The following is a 19507-nucleotide window of genomic DNA, read 5'->3' on the forward strand; positions in this document are numbered from 1 at the left end:
AAAAAAAAAAATAAAAAAAAATAAAATACTGACTTTTGTATTGCATTCATCAAGCCAATCAAGAATCTAGTAGTTTTACATTTTAAAATCATGAAAGAAATCTTCCTTGTCACTTCAAAATAAATGTCAAGGATTTTGACATATTAATGTTCAGTGAAAAACAAAGTTGTTTTTCTGTTTTTGATTTGCCGAACAGAAAAAATATCGCCAACATCCAGACACACTCAAGTTTACCTCGATTGAAGATGCTCCAATTACAGTACAGTCTAAAATTAATCAGGCCCAGAGGAGTGATGTAAGTGTTAATCCTATCTATATGTTAATAGATGTTAACTAATACAAATACATTTATATTTCAAATGTACTGATCACCTCTAGTTATTATACAGTATGGATACCCAATTACACAAGCATCTGTACAATTCCCCAGCTGTTCATTAAGAAAGCATGCCTAATTCATGTATTTACAGTAACGTATATTGTATTGACTGTCCTTTTAGCCATTTGACATTGCTTTCTAAGGAAAAAGTAAGAGGGACTTCTCTTAATGACAATAAAAACTACAAGCCTATTTCTAGGAAAGACCAGAAAGAATGAGTATATCAAATGGGGAGCAGTTATATTTTAAGTCAGCACTAAAACAAAAGTTACACATAATCGAAACCACCCCTAAGTCCCTCTAACTGCGCACAAAATATAACATAGGCGGTTGGTGTATTCTACCCTATTACACTTTGCTGAACTCAGGAAAGTGTTTGCAGTTTACCATTTTCATCAAGTCACCTCCCTGGGACTTAATTGCCACTAAGTGCCCCTAACTAGGCCCAGAGGTTCCTACTGCAAGTTCCGAGGGATCTTTGCAAAACTGAATAAGCACTGAGACAGGGTCCTAAGCAACTGTATGTGTGACCTTGAATGCCTACAGATATTTGCACATAAATATGCAAATGCACAGAGTGTCCTTCCTAAAACCGCCTCTGTGAAATATGATCCATTAGGAAATTATTTCCGGTGCCACTAAACTTTTCTCTCTACTTTATTTGTTTGTTTATGCATTTTTATCTCTTTCAGATCGCTTACAAAGCCAAAGGAGAGGAAATTATTCACAAATACAACCTACCAGCAGACCTGCCTCAGTTCATCCAGGCTAAAGTTAATGCCTACAATATCAGTGAGGTGTGTGGGTAGACTCACGGGCTGATGTGTGTGTCCAGACTTTACTAACATGGTCTCTAAGTTGTACTTAAATGACATTTTTCTTTCAGAATATATACAAAGCAGACTTGAAAGACCTGAGCAAGAAGGGATATGACCTGAGAACTGATGCGATTCCCATCAAAGCTGCCAAAGCTGCCAGGCAGGCAGCGAGTGACGTAAGTCTAGATGCGGTTACACATGGGCAACTAGAAAATGGCTTGGGGTCTGACAATAACCCAAAAGTCTCCATACATGTGGTCCCCAGAGGGAAGAAAATCTGATTGAAAACTATTCAGGAAATAAAGTTCCCTAAATAGATTTAAATTTTCTGGGGGGAAAGGATTTTGTATAACCTTCTACTGCTCAGTTCTAATCAAGCCCCCTCACTTAAAATTCTCATCTGTATTTCTACATTCACTCACATGACTTCTCTTGTGGAAATCCAGAAGTGACTTACCATGTAAGTCATAATAGCCGCCAGATGGTAAAATTTTATCTCAAAACTTTATTAATTTATGTGATTTCCTTCTTTCCCTTTCCTCTCCCTTTTTCCTTCATTACTTCTATAGACAGGCCTCAATTTCACCACCTCTAATAGCCAGTCTTTGGGTTCTATTACAGTTAAGAATTTTATTTCTTATCCTATTTATCTTTAACCAAGATGTGAACTGAAGTCACTTTGCTCTTTGAGATTTAAATAAAATTGGCTCAAGCCCCCATCTGTTATTCTATAGGAAGTGGAATTCTCCTCTCCATGATTTCTGTGGAGTCTCTGAGGTTTTCGTTTCTCTGCTTACGTCTGCCTCCTGGCTGGCTTGAGCTCGTCTGCGCCCTCCTCCTGTGGGTCTCTTCTTGCTGCTCTGTATGACCCAGAAATGAAACACAGCCCCTTCCTTTTGACTTCCCAGAGTCCCAAACACCACTTTACTGATTGTTTGAAATTAGGTTTACATCGCTCCAGTGTAAATATGTGATGATTGAGTAACAAATGTCCTTGTCCTGAAATGCCCCTGTCCCACCCAGAATTTCTTACTGACCCCCTTTCTCTGTGGGTGCTTTCCTCCTGCCACCCCTGCCCCAGCATACCACAAACCTTCCCTCATGGCTTTGCTTCTCAGTGCCCCACAGTGCTCTCCACATGTCTCCGAGAAGCTCAGTCCCCCCCTCCCCCAACTTTGCTATCCAGAGCCAGTTAGTGTTTACCCCCTCCTGGCTCTGGGTTTCCCTTTGAATATCCAAGGACTTATTACATTCTACTGTTATTAATATTTATCATCCTACCACTACTAAAAATTCTAAAACTAATCAAATAGCTACTTGCACTCTAGTAGCACAATATAATTGGTAGAGATTGTGACCTATTTATCATTTTATTTTCTCTACCAATGTCTAAAGGCAAAGGAAGAATATAAAGATTTATTTTGTCACTGATACAAATCATGGTAATGCCCCCCATTTCAACCTCACTTGGATAGGCAGAAACAGCTATAGATAATCAAATGGGTTCCATAATACATAACATTTTTATTTTAAGCAGACTACATTTCAGAGCATATACAAGTGAATTGTTGTTTGGTTATTGATGTACAGGAAGTTTTGGGAAGCTCAATTACTTCAAATCATGGCTTCATTGTTTAGTAAAACCCTCAAAACTACATTTTAAATTATGCTCACCTTTGTTGACAATAGGTTCAATACAAAAAAGACTATGAAAAAGCTAAAGGGAAAATGGTCGGCTTCCAAAGTCTTCAAGATGACCCTAAACTGGTCCATTATATGAACGTGGCCAAGATACAATCAGATCGGGAGTATAAAAAAGACTATGAGAAGACAAAGACCAAATACAACACGCCCCGTGATATGTTCAACATCGTGGCAGCTAAGAAAGCTCAGGATGTGGTCAGCAATGTCAACTATAAGCATTCTCTCCATCATTACACCTACTTGCCTGATGCCATGGACCTGGAGCTGTCTAAGAACATGATGCAGATACAGAGTGATGTAAGGGTCATTTACTCCTCAAGAAACCCCCCTATTAAGTTCAGAGCCTGCCATGAAAAGCACCCTGGCCTAGGCCCTCACTCCTCTTTTCTCCATTGCTGTAGAACGTCTACAAGGAAGACTACAACAACTGGATGAAAGGCATTGGCTGGATTCCTATCGGCAGTCTCGACGTCGAAAAAGTTAAAAAGGCCGGTGATGCACTGAATGAAAAGAAGTACAGGCAACATCCAGACACCCTCAAATTTACCAGCATCGTGGACTCCCCAGTTATGGTCCAGGCAAAACAGAACACGAAGCAAGTCAGTGATGTGAGTACAACAAAATAGAGAGGACAGAGGATATGCAGGAAGCTTTTTAGAAAAGTAAACAGCATCCCAATATTTTTCTTTTTCTGGGCCAATATCTTTCCATTTTAAATTTATTATTTTGTTTATTTAAATTGTTTAAAATTACAGTTATGTGTAGTTTGAGCACTAACATTTTCTTCTCTTGCCTTTTATCTTCCTTTTTTAAAAAAATTTCCTTTTTAACCATCTTTGAAATACTGTTTTATTGAATAAACGACAGTGAAAAAATCCTAGGCTACACACATACACATGCACACACATACATACACAGAATTTAAGCTTAAATCCCAGACACTTTATTTTGGCAGATTTGTTGTATTCCATTCCATATTAAGTTTCTCTTATTTTCTTTTCATATATAAAACATTAATACAGAGAAGTAATACATATAAATATGTTTTTGCTTCTAAGAATTCAGCATACACAATTATCACAGAGACTTTTTAACTTACGTCTGATTGAGGTGAGTATCATTTGCCTACCTGTTCATGAGCAGCGTCTATGCTCTGGCTAAAGTCAAAGTTTCTAAAGGAAAGTTTGGTATACAGAAGATCAAAAGCATTCACTTGTTTATTTAATGAATACTTTTTGAACATCTACCATGTGCCAGGCATTGTATTACCTGCTGATGGCATAAAGATGAAATAGATGAGGATTCATGGGATATAGAAATTCACAGGGAAGTGTAGGGTAAGAGCATAAGACAAAGACATGACTACAGACAGAGCATTGTCCTCAAGAGAGACAAATGCTGCAGGAGAGGAAAATGTTAAGTACAAGGGAGGTGCCTTGTACACAGGTAACTGCCTACCACAGTTTCCTAGGCAAGTGAGAGAAGCGAGCATTCCTGGCAAAGGGAACAACATAACAGCAGTAGAAAAAGAATGAACAATATAACAGCAGTAGGAAAGGAATGAAAAAGTGTGAAAGCAAAAGGTTCAGGATTGTAACCTGATTAGTAAGGGACTCACATGCTAATTTTTAGAGTCTGGATATTAGGGGGTAGGTAAGAAGAGATGTTGAATATGTTTAATCCATGGAGCCACATTATCAGGCCTGTGTTTTAAAAGACAATGCTGGCCCCAAGTGTGGAGACTTTGGAAAGAGGAGAGACTGGAGGTGAGAAGATGAATTAGAAGGCTGTCACCAAAATCCAAGGAAGGTTTAATTGGACTGAAGCTAAGAGAGCAGCAATGGCAGACAAGGAGCTGTATAGAAGGTCGAATTCATGAATCTGTGATTGCTTAGATATTGTTCTTAAAGACAATGAGGACTTAGAGGTAACTTTGGGTCCTAGAAGAAATTATTTAATATTTGGGTATTAATTTAGCTATTAGCCATGTCAGATTTTATCTTGGGTACATGCATACCAGTTTACATGTCACATTCCACATAGTCATGCCTGGGAAATAAGGATATATATGATAAATGAGAATTATGAGATTGAAAATCTACTTGTGATTCTGGCTCTATTTTAGTTTTAGGAACTAAGTAATGTATTTCTTTTTATTATTACTATTATTATTATTATACTTTAAGTTCTAGGGTACATGTGCATAACGTGCAGGTTTGTTACATATGTATACTTGTGCCATGTTGCTGTGCTGCACTCATCAACTGGTCAGCACCCATCAACTCATCATTTACATCAGGTATAACTCCCAATGCAATCCCTCCCCCCTCCCCATGATAGGCCCCGGTGTGTGATGTTCCCCTTCCCGAGTCCAAGTGATCTCATTGTTCAGTTCCCACCTATGAGTGAGAACATGCGGTGTTTGGTTTTCTCTTCTTGTGATAGTTTGCTAAGAATGATGGTTTCCAGCTGCATCCATGTCCCTACAAAGGACGCAAACTCATCCTTTTTTATGGCTGCATAGTATTTCATGGTGTATGTGTGCCACATTTTCTTAATCCAGTCTGTCATAGATGGACATTTGGGTTGATTCCAAGTCTTTGCTATTGTGAATAGTGCCGCAATAAACATACGTGTGCATGTGTCTTTGTAGCAGCATGATTTATAATCCTTTGGGTATATACCCAGTAGTGGGATGGCTGGGTCATATGGTACATCTAGTTCTAGATCCTTGAGGAATTGCCATACTGTTTTCCATAATGGTTGAACTAGTTTATAATCCCACCAACAGTGTAAAAGTGTTCCTATTTCTCCACATCCTCTCCAGCACCTGTTGTTTCCTGACTTTTTAACGATTGCCATTCTAACTGGTGTGAGATGGTATCTCATTGTGGTTTTGATTTGCATTGCTCTGATGGCGAGTGATGATGAGCATTTTTTCATGTGTCTGTTGGCTGTATGAATGTCTTCTTTTGAGAAATGTCTGTTCATATCCTTTCCCCACTTTTTGATGGGGTTGTTTGTTTTTTTCTTGTATATTTGTTTGAGTTCTTTGTAGATTCTGGATATTAGCCCTTTGTCAGATGAGTAGATTGCAAAAATTTTCTCCCATTCTGTCGGTTGCCTGTTCACTCTGATGGTAGTTTCTTTTGCTGTGCAGAAGCTCTTTAGTTTAATTAGATCCCATGTGTCAATTTTGGCTTTTGCTGCTGTTGCTTTTGGTGTTTTAGACATGAAGTCCTTGCCCATACCTATGTCCTGAATGGTATTACCTGGGTTTTCTTCTAGGGTTTTTATGGTATTGGGTCTAACATTTAAGTCTCTAATCCATCTTGAATTAATTTTCGTATAAGGAGTAAGGAAAGGATCCAGTTTCAGCTTTCTACTTATGGCTAGCCAATTTTCCCAGCACCATTTATTAAATAGGGAATCCTTTCTCCATTTCTTGTTTCTCTCAGGTTTGTCAAAGATCAGATGGCTGTAGATGTGTGGTATTATTTCTGAGGACTCTGTTCTGTTCCATTGGTCTATATCTCTGTTTTGGTACCAGTACCATGCTGTTTTGGTTACTGTAGCCTTGTAGTATAGTTTGAAGTCAGATAGCGTGACGCCTCCAGCTTTGTCCTTTTGACTTAGGATTGTCTTGGCAATGCAGGCTCTTTTTTGGTTCCATATGAACTTTAAAGCCGTTTTTTCCAATTCTGTGAAGAAAGTCATTGGTAGCTTGATGGGGATGGCATTGAATCTATAAATAACCTTGGGCAGTATGGCCATTTTCACGATATTGATTCTTCCTGTCCATGAGCATGGTATGTTCTTCCATTTGTTTGTGTCCTCTTTGATTTCACTGAGCAGTGGTTTGTAGTTCTCCTTGAAGAGGTCCTTGACATCCCTTGTAAGTTGGATTCCTAGGTATTTTATTCTCTTTGAAGCAATTGTGAATGGAAGTTCATTCATGATTTGGCTCTCTGTTGTCTGTTACTGGTGTATAAGAATGCTTGTGATTTTTGCACATTAATTTTGAATCCTGAGACTTTGCTGAAGTTGCTTATCAGCTTAAGGAGATTTTGGGCTGAGACAATGGGGTTTTCTAAATATACAATCATGTCATCTGCAAACAGGGACAATTTGACTTCTTCTTTTCCTAACTGAATACCCTTGATTTCTTTCTCTTGCCTGATTGCCCTAGCCAGAACTTCCAACACTATGTTGAATAGGAGTGGTGAGAGAGGGCATCCCTGTCTTGTGCCAGTTTTCAAAGGGAATTTTTCCAGTTTTTGCCCATTCAGTATGATATTAGCTATGGGTTTGTCATAAATAGCTCTTATTATTTTGAGGTACGTTCCATCAATACCAATTTATTGAGCGTTTTTAGCATGAAGGGCTGTTGAATTTTGTCAAAAGCCTTTTCTGCATCTATTGAGATAATCATGTGGTTCTTGTCTTTGGTTCTGTTTATATGCTGGATTACATTTATTGATTTGCGAATGTTGAACCAGCCTTGCATCCCAGGGATGAAGCCCACTTGATCATGGTGGATAAGCTTTTTGATGTGCTCCTGAATCCGGTTTGCCAGTACTTTATTGAGGATTTTTGCATCGATGTTCATCAGGGATATTGGTCTAAAATTCTCTTTTTTTGTTGTGTCTCTGCCAGGCTTTGGTATCAGGATGATGTTGGCCTCATAAAATGAGTTAGGGAGGATTCCCTCTTTTTCTATTGATTGGAATAGTTTCAGAAGGAATGGTACCAGCTCCTCCTTGTACCTCTGGTAGAATTCAGCTGTGAATCCATCTGGTCCTGGACTTTTTTTGGTGGGTAGGCTATTAATTGTTGCCTCAATTTCAGAGCTTGCTATTGGTCTATTCAGGGATTCAGCTTCTTCCTGGTTTAGTCTTGGAAGAGTGTAAGTGTCCAGGAAAGTATCCACTTCTTCTAGATTTTCTAGTTGATTTGCGTAGAGGTGTTTATAGTATTCTCTGATGGTAGTTTGTATTTCTGTGGGGTCGGTGGTGATATCCCCTTTATCATTTTTTATTGCATCTATTTGATTCCTCTCTCTTTTCTTCTTTGTTAGTCTTGCTAGCGGTCTGTCAATTTTGTTGATCTTTTCAAAAAACCAACTCCTGGATTCATTGATTTTTTGGAGGGTTTTTTGTGTCTCTATCTCCTTCAGTTCTGCTCTGATCTTAGTTATTTCTTGCCTTCTGCTAGCTTTTGAATGTGTCAATTTTAGATCTTTCCTGCTTTCTCTTGTGGGCATTTAGTGCTCTAAATTTCCCTCTACACACTGCTTTAAATGTGTCCCAGAGATTCTGGTATGTTGTATCTTTGTTCTCATTGGTTTCAAAGAACATCTTTATTTCTGCCTTCATTTCGTTATGTACCCAGTAGTCATTCAGGAGCAGGTTGTTCAGTTTCCATGTAGTTGAGTGGTTTTCATTGAGTTTCTTAGTCCTGAGTTCTAGTTTGATTGCACTGTGGTCTGAGAGACAGTTTGTTATAATTTCTGTTCTTTGACATTTGCTGAGGAGTGCTTTACTTCCAACTATGTGGTCAATTTTGGAATAAGTGCGATGTGGTGCTGAGAAGAATGTATATTCTGTTGATTTGGGGTGGAGAGTTCTATAGATGTCTATTAGGTCCACTTGGTGCAGAGCTGAGTTCAATTCCTGGATATCCTTGTTAACTTTCTGTCTCGTTGATCTGTCTAATGTTGACAATGGAGTGTTGAAGTCTCCCATTATTATTGTATGGGAGTCTAAGTCTCTTTGTAAGTCTCTAAGGACTTGCTTTATGAATCTGGGTGCTCCTGTATTGGGTGCATATATATTTAGGATAGTTAGCTCTTCCTGTTGAATTGATCCCTTTACCATTATGTAATGGCCTTCTTTGTCTCTTTTGATCTTTGATGGTTTAAAGTCTGTTTTATCAGAGACTAGGATTGCAAACCCTGCTTTTTTTTGTTCTCCATTTGCTTGGTAGATCTTCCTCCATCCCTTTATTTTGAGCCTATGTATGTCTCTGCATGTGAGATGGGTCTCCTGAATACAGCAGACTGATGGGTCTTGACTCTTTGTCCAGTTTGCCAGTCTGTGTCTTTTAATTGGAGCATTTAGTCCATTTACATTTAAGGTTACTATTGTTATGTGTGACCTTGATCCAGCCATTATGATATTAACTGGTTATTTTACTCATTAGTTGATGGAATTTCTTCCTAGCCTTGGTGGTCTTTACATTTTTGCATGTTTTTGCAGTGGCTGGTACCGGTTGTTCCTTTCCATGTTTAGGGCTTCCTTCAGGGTCTCTTGTAAGGCAGGCCTGGTGGTGACAAAATCTCTAAGCATTTGCTTATCTGTAAAGGATTTTATTTCTCCTTCACTGATGAAACTTAGTTTGGCTGGATATGAAATTCTGGGTTGAAAATTCTTTTCTTTAAGAATGTTGAATATTGGCCCCCACTCTCTTCTGGCTTGTAGAGTTTCTGCCGAGAGATCTACTGTTAGTCTGATGGGCTTCCCTTTGTGGGTAACCCGACCTTTCTCTCTGGCTGCCCTTAAGATTCTTTCCTTCATTTCAACTTTGGTGAATCTGGCAATTATGTGTCTTGGAGTTGCTCTTCTCGAGGAGTATCTTTGTGGCGTTCTCTATATTTCCTGAATTTGAATGTTGGCCTGCCCTACTAGGTTGGGGAAGTTCTCCTGGATGATATCCTGAAGAGTGTTTTCCAACTTGGTTCCATTTTCCCCCTTACTTTCAGGCACCCCAATCAGACGTAGATTTGGTCTTTTTACATAATCCCATACTTCTTGCAGGCTTTGTTCATTTCTTTTTCTGCTTTTTTCTTTTGGTTTCTCTTCTCGCTTCATTTCATTCATTTGATCCTCAATCACTGATACTCTTTCTTCCAGTTGATCGAGTCGGTTACTGAAGCTTGTGCATTTGTCACGTATTTCTCGTGTCATGGTTTTCATCTCTGTCATTTCGTTTATGACCTTCTCTGCATTAATTATTCTAGCTATCAATTCTTCCACTCTTTTTTCAAGATTTTTAGTTTCTTTGCGCTGGGTATGTAATTCCTCCTTTAGCTCTGAGAAGTTTGATGGACTGAAGCCTTCTTCTCTCATCTCGTCAAAGTCATTCTCTGACCAGCTTTGATCCGTTGCTGGTGATGAGCTGCGCTCCTTTGCAGGGGGAGATGTGCTCTTATTTTTTGAATTTCCAGCTTTTCTGCCCTGCTTTTTCCCCATCTTTGTGGTTTTATCTGCCTCTGGTCTTTGATGATGGTGACGTACTGATGGGGTTTTGGTATAGGTGTCCTTCCTGTTTGATAGTTTTCCTTCTAACAGTCAGAACCCTCAGCTGTAGGTCTGTTGGAGATTGCTTGAGGTCCAGTCCAGACCCTGTTTGCCTGGGTATCAGCAGCAGAGGTTGCAGAAGATAAAATATTGCTGAACAGCGAGTGTACCTGTCTGATTCTTACTTTGGAAGATTCCTCTCAGGGGTGTACTCCACCCTGTGAGGTGTGGGGTATCAGACTGCCCCTAGTGGGGGATGTCTCCCAGTTAGGGTACTCAGGGGTCAGGGACCCACTTGAGCAGGCAGTCTGTCCCTTCTCAGATCTCAACCTCCGTGTTGGGAGATCCACTGCTCTCTTCTAAGCTGTCAGACAGAGTCGTTTGCGTCTGCAAAGGTTTCTGCTGCTTTTGTTGTTGTTGTTGTTAACTTTGCCCTGTCCCCAGAGGTGGAGTCTACAGAGACAGGCAGGTTTCCTTGAGCTGCTGTGAGCTCCACCCAGTTCGAGCTTCCCAGTGGCTTTGTTTACCTACTTAAGCCTCAGCAATGGTGGGCGCCCCTCCCCCAGCCTCGCTGCTGCCTTGCAGTTAGATCGCAGACTGCTGTGTTAGCAATGAGGGAGGCTCCGTGGGCGTGGGACCCTTCCGGCCAGGTATGGGATATATTCTCCTGGTGTGCCCATTTGCTTAAAGCGCAGTATTGGGGTGGGAGTCACCCGACTTTCCAGGTGTTGTGTGTCTCAGTTCCCCTGGCTAGGAAAAGGGATTCCCTTCCCCCTTGCGCTTCCCAGGTGAGGCGATGCCTCGCCCTGCTTCATCTCTCGCTGGTCGGGCTGCAGCAACTGACCAGCACCAATTGTCCGGCACTCCCTAGTGAGATGACCCCAGTACCTCAGTTGAAAATGCAGAAATCACCGGTCTTCTGTGTCGCTCGCGCTGGGAGTTGGAGACTGGAGCTGTTCCTATTCGGCCATCTTGCTCCGCCTCCCTCAAATGCAATCTTCCAAGTAATGTATTTCTAATACCAGGAGGAGGATGCAGTAAGATTTCTGCATGACATACTTCGACATCTTTCAGTCAAAAGTGTGTATAATTCTTTAGAGTAACAACATAGAGCAAATATGAAATAGTGAGCATTTTGAGTATGCTAGATTCATGTATAAGCACCTCTACATTATGAGGAAATTATTGTATGCTTTTATTGACACAATTATAATTTGGAAAGTTTTTAGCAGAAGTAAAAGACTTATTCTAACTACTGTTTTCTCTCTAGGGATAAAAAAACAGAAACTAACAAAAATGGAAGAGCTATTAACTCACAGGCAAAGAATAAATTGATTTGGCTTTGGTGAATTCTATTATTCTTGCTAGGGTTTCATGGTTGAATTTACCTTCCATTCATCTTGGGCAGTGAACAATTTCTATTTTCTTAAGGATTTTTTCTCTTTCTATTTTAACACACAAGACTTGTTGGTATTAAAGATAACCGATGCTTGTTTTATTTTAAAAAATAGGAAAATGCCTCTCATTATTTTTAACACTAGAAAATCATGGGTAATTGTGCTAAAAATAACTCTAAAGCAAGCAATTAATAGATTTTCCTTTTTGCACTATGTGAAATGCATTTTATTGCAGATCTTATACAAAGCTAAAGGAGAAGATGTGAAACATAAATACACCATGAGTCCTGATCTTCCTCAGTTTCTCCAGGCCAAGTGCAATGCTTACAATATAAGTGACGTAAGTAAGGTCTTTGCTGGGATGTGAAATTCGGACCCAACAATAAAATCATAGACTTTAGGAGTAGGGTGGTGCCTTGACAGTTATTCAGGCCCATTTCTCACAAATCCCCTATTGGAACATATCCCATAAGGATGGTTCTTTACCTCTTCAGTTGGCCTTTTCAAGTGTAGGACAACTTTAAAAGACATAACATTCTTCTTTATGAGGGGCTCACCATCTATTCCTCTAAAACTTCTACTTAGTGTCCCTAGTTTTGCAAGTAGGGGAGGTGGTTATTCTCCAGAAACATAAGAATAAATGAGATCCTTTTTTAAAAAACAACCCTACAATTTCTAAAGCTGACCACCAGGTCTTCTCTTGACCTTCCTTTCATGAGAATGAACAACTTCATTGTCTCTAGTTGGTCGTCACATATCATGGCTTCCAGAACCTTTATTTATTTTTCTCTGGATCCAGTCTTCCAATATTCCTCTCTTCAATATGTGTCCAAACCATATGTAGGTGAATAATTAGTGCAGAGTCCAATGATCTCATGCTACACACAGTGTGACACTTTGCCAGTGTGATGTCCTAAAGCAGTATGTGCTATGGGGAATTCCTTCAACTTCTGTCTGGAAAAGAACAAAACAATCCCAGCAGTTGAGGAATCACTTAAGCTGATGAATACACAGATGCTGACATCCTGTTTGGTTTTCTGTCCAGGTCTGTTATAAACGGGATTGGCATGACTTAATAGCCAAGGGCAACAATGTGCTGGGTGATGCTATTCCCATCACTGCAGCCAAGGCATCGAGAAACATTGCCAGTGATGTGAGTACAAATTTTAGGTGAAACTCAGGTGTTTGCCTTTTTAAAAAGTAATCAGGCTGGGCGTGGTGGCTCACACCTGTAATCCTAGCTCTTTGGGAGGCCGAGGTGGGCAGATCATGAGGTCAGGAGATCGAGACCATCCTGGCTAACACGATGAAACCCCGTCTCTACCGAAAATACAAAAAATTAGCCGGGTGTGGTGGTGGACGCCTGTAGTCCCAGCTACTCGGGAGGCTGAGGCAGGAGAATGGCGTGAACTCGGGAGGCGGAGCTTGCAGTGAGCCGAGATCGTGCCACTGCACTCCAGCCTAGGCAACAGAGCGAGACTCTGTCTCAAAAAAAAGTAATCAAATGCTTGTTTAAATTGATACTTCATTGAAAGAAATATGTTAAATTAATGGCATTTAAATTCTCAAAATATTGTTTGGAAAACCTGTCGCTTTTAGAAGCACTTTTATGGTTCTTTTCAGTTGACTCCACTTGGTAGAGCTGTCATAAATCTGACAGTGGCTTTCTCCTTTGATTCATAGCCCAAATTGCCTTCACTGACACATTTGCCTGACAGCCCACACTTATTTTCAGTGGGAACACCCTGACTGACATTACCACATTAAATTCAAATGACTGCCTGCATTATAATTGTATTAAAAAAATTGAAAAGATGTTATATAAAATGTACAGATTTTTATAAACCAAAGGGGGAAAAGTCCACTTTTTAAGGATATAATTTCGATTCATGTAAATTGATGCCCATTTCCTGTAACACTTCTGCTCCTTTCCATCTTTGAAAAACAAAATTTTGGCCAGGCGCGGTGGCTCACACCTGTAATCCCAGCACTTTGGGAGGCCGAGGAGAGTGGATCATGAGGTCAGGAGATTGAATGGTGGCGGGCAACTGTAGTCCCAGCTACTTGGGAGGCTGAGGCCCGAGAATGGCATGAACCTGGGAGGCGGAACTTGCAGTGAGCCGAGATCACGCCACTGCACTCCAGCCTGGGCGACAGAGTGAGACTCCGTCTCAAAAAAAAAAAGAAGAAAAAGAAAAATTTTTAGAAAGCATGCATGCCCTGCAGAGTTCACTGTTACATGCTATCCCAGGGACTAAAATCTTGTTTTGAGAAAAGAGAAGAAAGAAACCAACTGGATGTACAGACCACATAGGTGTTAGAGGTGTAAAAACTCTACCGCTTTCCTTATCGGAATGGTACTGAAAACATCTTCCTCAAAGATCTGCACACAATGCACATCACTATGAAACACATTTCTAGTTTAAGTAGAAAGTGAAAGTCCACAGCATAACTTTATAACTTTGTTCCTTTTTTTTTTTCTTAAGCATTTGCACAGTAATTTTTCACATGCCTAGAAATTACTTGACAGTCCTTTTGCCTGCTAAACTGTTGTTTATGAATTAAGGCTTAAATTGCAGGAGCTGAAAGTCTGCAGGGTTTAAGTGGGTTTGAATTCTCTTGCATAACAACTGAGGTTCTGACCTGTTACAAGATTGCTCAGTCTATATTCCATTGCTGATTCCAGCAGTGAGAGACTTTGGACAGCAGAACTTTTTCCATTAGGTTTTTATTGATGGGAAAACCCCACAGCAGGTCCTGCCCTTACTGTGGTTCCTTAATTCATTTGCAACTGTTTTAGCAGTGAGCTTGGGAAGCAGCGGCTGATAAACGGAGTCAGTGAAGGCCCAGCTATCCTATAGCTGGTACTCATATTTGTGATGTAAATAACATATTAAATTGAAACCTATGAAACCCTATGAAACCAAGAGATACTGGTCTTATATTTAGAATGTGTCATGTTCGTATTAAGTGTGAAAATTCAGTTTGTTTAAAATAAAGTTCCACATGCAAATCCATCTGCAGGAGTCATAGCCAAGAAAATAAACTGATCTTGAATTTATCGTGACACTCGCTTGTAACTCCAATATATGTTTTCACTAGACCTTTTGGAGGAGGAGGTTGTGGTTTGCATTTTTTGTACACTCTTGAGAAAGTCACAAAGTTCTGAGTATCTTTATATGTGAATGTAATTGCTATCAATGCCTAGGGCTTTGCTAACCCAATTCTGCCTCCACAGTATAAATACAAGGAAGCTTATGAGAAGTCAAAGGGAAAGCATGTGGGTTTCAGAAGCCTCCAGGATGATCCCAAGCTGGTCCACTATATGAATGTGGCAAAGATGCAGTCTGATCGTGAATACAAGAAGAACTATGAGAACACCAAAACCAGCTACCATACCCCTGGGGACATGGTTAGCATCACAGCTGCAAAGATGGCCCAGGATGTCGCTACCAATGTCAACTACAAACAGCCATTGCATCATTATACATATCTACCTGATGCCCTGAGTCTTGAGCATACAAGGAATGTCAATCAAATTCAGAGTGATGTAAGTATGTGTAACAACAGACCCAGAGATGTTTGCACTTAAAGGATGATCACTTCTCGCTTTTATTAGACTTCTTACTACAGTAAGCTATTTGAAAAATGCACTTTAGAATAAACAGCTATTACTGAAAGACTACCAAAGGCATGGTAGACAAGCTGTTTTTGCCTGCTTTCTGTGCTCATATCATAATCATTGATGTTGTCTTTATTAACTTACGGATGAAAGATAAAACTATATTCCACTAACTCTGCGAGCCACTTTGATTCTCAGCAAGAGGAGATGGGTGTTCCTGATGGGTTGTCTGCCATGGTGATAGATACAAAATGCAAAACAGAAGAATTTTCTATCCTTCCTGAGTCTGGGAAAGGTGCTTTTTTTTTTTTTTCCTTTATTAACTCAAGATCACAATGTCATCCATGTAAATCTCTGTAATGAGTCATCTAAAATGAACCAGGAATGCTTTGTGCTTGCAACATGATTCATGGAGAGTTGCACGGAAAGGTGTTTAACATTCACAGCATCTCCTGCTGCGGGAGCCAGATTTCTGTTAGAATTGTCCTCTGTAAAGGGAAGAAGTGCTATACATTTATTGGCACTTGATGAAAACATTGCTCCCCACATGAGCCCAAGCATAGCCTAGATGGATAGTACAGATGTAATTTAGTTTTGAAGTCTTCAGTGGAATCAAAAGGAAAGCTCAATTTATTGTCAAAAGTGACAAAATATTTTTTAGCAGCACCCATAGTGACCTGGATTTCCCTCTGTGTTGCATAATGCACTCTAAAGCATGATCATTTCTCTCTGTTTTATTAGGCTTCATAGTACAGTAAGAGACTTAAAAAAATGCTTTAAGATAAACACGATTATAGAAAGTACCAATTTATTGTCAAAAGTGACAAAAAAATTTTTTTAGCAGTACCCACAAAAATACGTGACCTAGATTCCCTTCTGTATTGTATAATGCACTTTAACAACAGAACAGCTTCTTCTTCTTACCACACTCCAGATAAGCTCTGTGACAGACAGTCAGACATGAGCATGCTGAAGAGTTGCTATTCATTTCCCTTGGATAGAGTTGCAGATCCCAGAAACATCCCTTGAATATTCTCCAGGGTATCTTCTCATATGAGCTTACCCTTTTACAGAATGTGTATAAAGACGAGTATAACAGCTTCTTGAAGGGCGTTGGATGGATCCCTATTGGTTCCCTGGAGGTGGAGAAGGTCAAGAAAGCAGGCGATGCATTAAATGAGAAGAAGTATCGACAGCACCCAGATACCATCAAGTTCACAAGTTTGCCTGATTCCATGGGCATGGTGTTGGCTCAGCATAACACAAAGCAGCTAAGTGATGTGAGTGCTTTCCGTTCAAAAGGATTTGCCCGTAAATAACCACACGTGTCTGAGCCGCTCCTCCATCCTTCTGAATTCAATGCGTGAGGATGCATCTATGTTAGCAAATAAACTGCTTTCATAGGTATGAGAGAAAGGGCTGCCTTTTGAAGCAACTGGGATCTTGAACATGGGAAAAATAGGGAGACGAAAACCTGGGACTATTCCAAATTTGCTTTGTTTTCCAAACGTAGAGAGCCTGTGCTATTCGTAAGCAGATACGCATTATACATATGAAATGACATTATTACTATTATTATCTGTGGCTCTTTATGAATTGTAAAACAAGTTATTTATTGCTCTGGGTTGCAGTATTTCTACCTAGCCACAGAGGAAAGACGCATAATGTCCTAATCCCCTCGCATAATAGCTCCATGCTCTGAGAGGCAATCTTAGAATGAGGCCTCTGGGGAGGAGATAAACAGTTTATTTGCAGTCGTCTGGGATCTCATTCTGTAGACCTACATGGACTCTTATTCTTTCTGTAGAAGCTAATTATAATGCTCAGGGCCTCACATGACTGGTTAATTTTAGAGTTCTGTTAAAATGCCTCCACCAGAAAGAGAGGGGTAAGTAAAAAGCAAAGAAAGACTTTTTGTATTTTAGCCCCAGACTTTGGAAGGTGGGGAAATGCTTTGCTTGCCTTCAATTTGAAGATCTATGGATTTTAGCTCCTGCCCCCCACATTATCACAGATGTCTAAGGATTAATTCTATCTTAGGGATAATAAATGGTGTCCATTCTCTTGATTTCTTTTGTACTGAGCGAGATGTTGCTTCTCGCGGTGTTTTTCCAGTTAGCTAGGCAAACTGTACACTCACTATATAAAGTCTTCCCCATCACAATAAATGCTATCAACATCTACCTCGTTACTCAAGCTGGAAACTTGGCAGTCACCGTTAACACCTCCCTGTGTGAACTCCCACATCCAGTACCTCTGCTGAGTCAGCTTCCTAAATATCTCTCAGCCAGCCTGCTCCCAAATGCCACCAACCCTACTTCCAGCTTCTGTATGGCTCGTGTGGACAACTTCTATAACCTGTTATCTGGACTCCCTGCCTATGGTCTCAAACAGCCACGAGAACCTGTCTTAAAACACGAATCAAAGCATGTCCCTCTTATATGTAAAACCTCTTAGGAATTTCTTGAATGTGAAGTGAAATCTAAACTCATCAACTTGACAAAAGACCCTCCTCTCTGTGGACCTTCTGCACTTTCTGTTTAATACTGCCCCACTCCCATGTCTACCCGGGCACATTTCCAGCCTCGGGTCCCGAATGCTCTTCCCCTGCCCCTGTCTCCAAGTCTGAGCGTCAATGTTACCTCTGCAGAGTGGCTTTACTGACCATCCTTGTTTCTTTGCTACAATTATTCCATTGAGAACACATCACAAATTCTAGTGATAGTTTGTAGTTTCCATGTTTTATGTCTGTCCTTTGTATTGGACAATAATCTCCAACAGGACAGATCTGCCTTCCTTACCTCTTTAAACACAGAACTTACCACCCTGCCTGACCAAGAGTGCTGTCCAATAAATACTGGTAGAACGCGAACATAAATGCATCTACCAGGGCCCCTCCCTCACGACGGAGTAGGCATTTGTCTCATAAATGGAAAATACAAATGATAGCCTTCCTTTTTAAAGGAGTCTGTGCTTGATGAAATTTACATTATGTCAGCTAATGATATGTGCATGCCGTCTCCTTTGCTTTTAGCTGAACTACAAGGTGGAGGGAGAGAAACTGAAGCACAAGTACACTATTGACCCTGAATTGCCTCAGTTTATTCAAGCCAAGGTCAACGCCCTCAACATGAGTGATGTGAGTATTTGGCCTGGTGCTAATATTGCCTACATAGGCCTCTCCTTTCTGGTTCTTTGCAACTCTTGCCCTGAGAATTGTAGGAGGTGCAACTCAGTGTGGACCCTGAGCCTCCACATTAAATCCTTAACCATACAACATGAGCCCAGGGGGCCACAATAAAATTTTGCTTAATACAGACTTTTCCAAACTATGGGCTGTGACTCATTAGTGGGTTATAAAGTCAGTCAAGTGAGTTGTGTCCTATTAAGAAAAAAAAAAAGGACCATGAGACACACAAGACTGGAAAACACAAGAGTGCCTAGTCTGCAGTATGGAAAATATTGCTTTCTACAACTTTTAATTATTTATTAAAACATCCAAAAATTTCTTCACAAACTCTTTTTTTGTATGTAACTAACCTCTCTTGAGTAGTCTAGACATCTAACTGGTGGTAATGTTTAAATCCACTATTATGAATTGTTTCCTTTTTTTTTTTTTAAAAAAAGATATAAATCCTAATTTTAAAACATAATAAAACTTGGATAAATTGTTAATTTCTAAAAAGATGGCTTAGTCATTCTTTCCAATGTTTTTAGGCTCTGTTTCATATACAACTATACATTCCTGTGCTTTTGGTTCATTTAAAGTGCATAATGCACTCTAAAGCGTGATCATTTCTCTCTAGTTTATTAGGCTTCATACTACAGTAAGAGACTTGAGAAAAATGCTTTAAGATAAACAAGATTATAGAAAGTATCAATTTATTGTCAAAAGTGACAAAATTTTTTGTTGTAAAAAATTTTTACAAGTAATATTTAAGCATTTTCTAAGTAATATTTAAGCATTAAGATCAATTAAAGCTGAGTTGTATTACATCTGGATTTTTAGTTTTAGTATGCATATCTTTCTATAAGCTTGAAATGCTTCATTACAAGAAACTTTTTTCCAAAAGTATTATGTGTTATAGAAAAGTTGGAACATATAGAAAATTAGGAAAAATAAATGAAAATCTTCTGTTATCCAACAGTCAAAGCATTACCTTTCTGTTGCTTTGTTATCCAAGCATATACATTTTTTGATCAGTTGAGATTATACCGTATATACAGTTTACTGATCCTTTTAAATCAAATCAAGTATATACGTAAAAGACAAACTAATAGTCCTAACT

The 19507-nt window shown here is 39.7% G+C and overlaps 1 protein-coding gene across 35 annotated transcripts in view; it reads left to right on the top strand.

Moving 5' to 3' along the window:
* NEB (nebulin) overlaps positions 1 to 19507 on the top strand; it is a 232207-nt gene that overhangs the window by 48420 nt on the left and 164280 nt on the right. For all 35 annotated transcript variants that reach the window (XM_033231530.1, XM_033231492.1, XM_033231495.1 and 32 more), the window contains 10 exons: positions 197 to 295; positions 1072 to 1176; positions 1266 to 1373; positions 2887 to 3198; positions 3303 to 3509; positions 11832 to 11936; positions 12642 to 12749; positions 14835 to 15146; positions 16292 to 16498; positions 18253 to 18357. In XM_033231530.1, the coding sequence (XP_033087421.1) occupies positions 197 to 295; positions 1072 to 1176; positions 1266 to 1373; positions 2887 to 3198; positions 3303 to 3509; positions 11832 to 11936; positions 12642 to 12749; positions 14835 to 15146; positions 16292 to 16498; positions 18253 to 18357 (1668 nt within the window). The remainder of the gene's footprint in view (positions 1 to 196; positions 296 to 1071; positions 1177 to 1265; positions 1374 to 2886; positions 3199 to 3302; positions 3510 to 11831; positions 11937 to 12641; positions 12750 to 14834; positions 15147 to 16291; positions 16499 to 18252; positions 18358 to 19507) is intronic.

Source organism: Trachypithecus francoisi, unplaced genomic scaffold, assembly GCF_009764315.1.
Source record: "Trachypithecus francoisi isolate TF-2019V2 unplaced genomic scaffold, Tfra_2.0 Lachesis_group13, whole genome shotgun sequence".
In the NCBI taxonomy this organism is placed as follows: Eukaryota; Metazoa; Chordata; class Mammalia; order Primates; family Cercopithecidae; genus Trachypithecus; species Trachypithecus francoisi.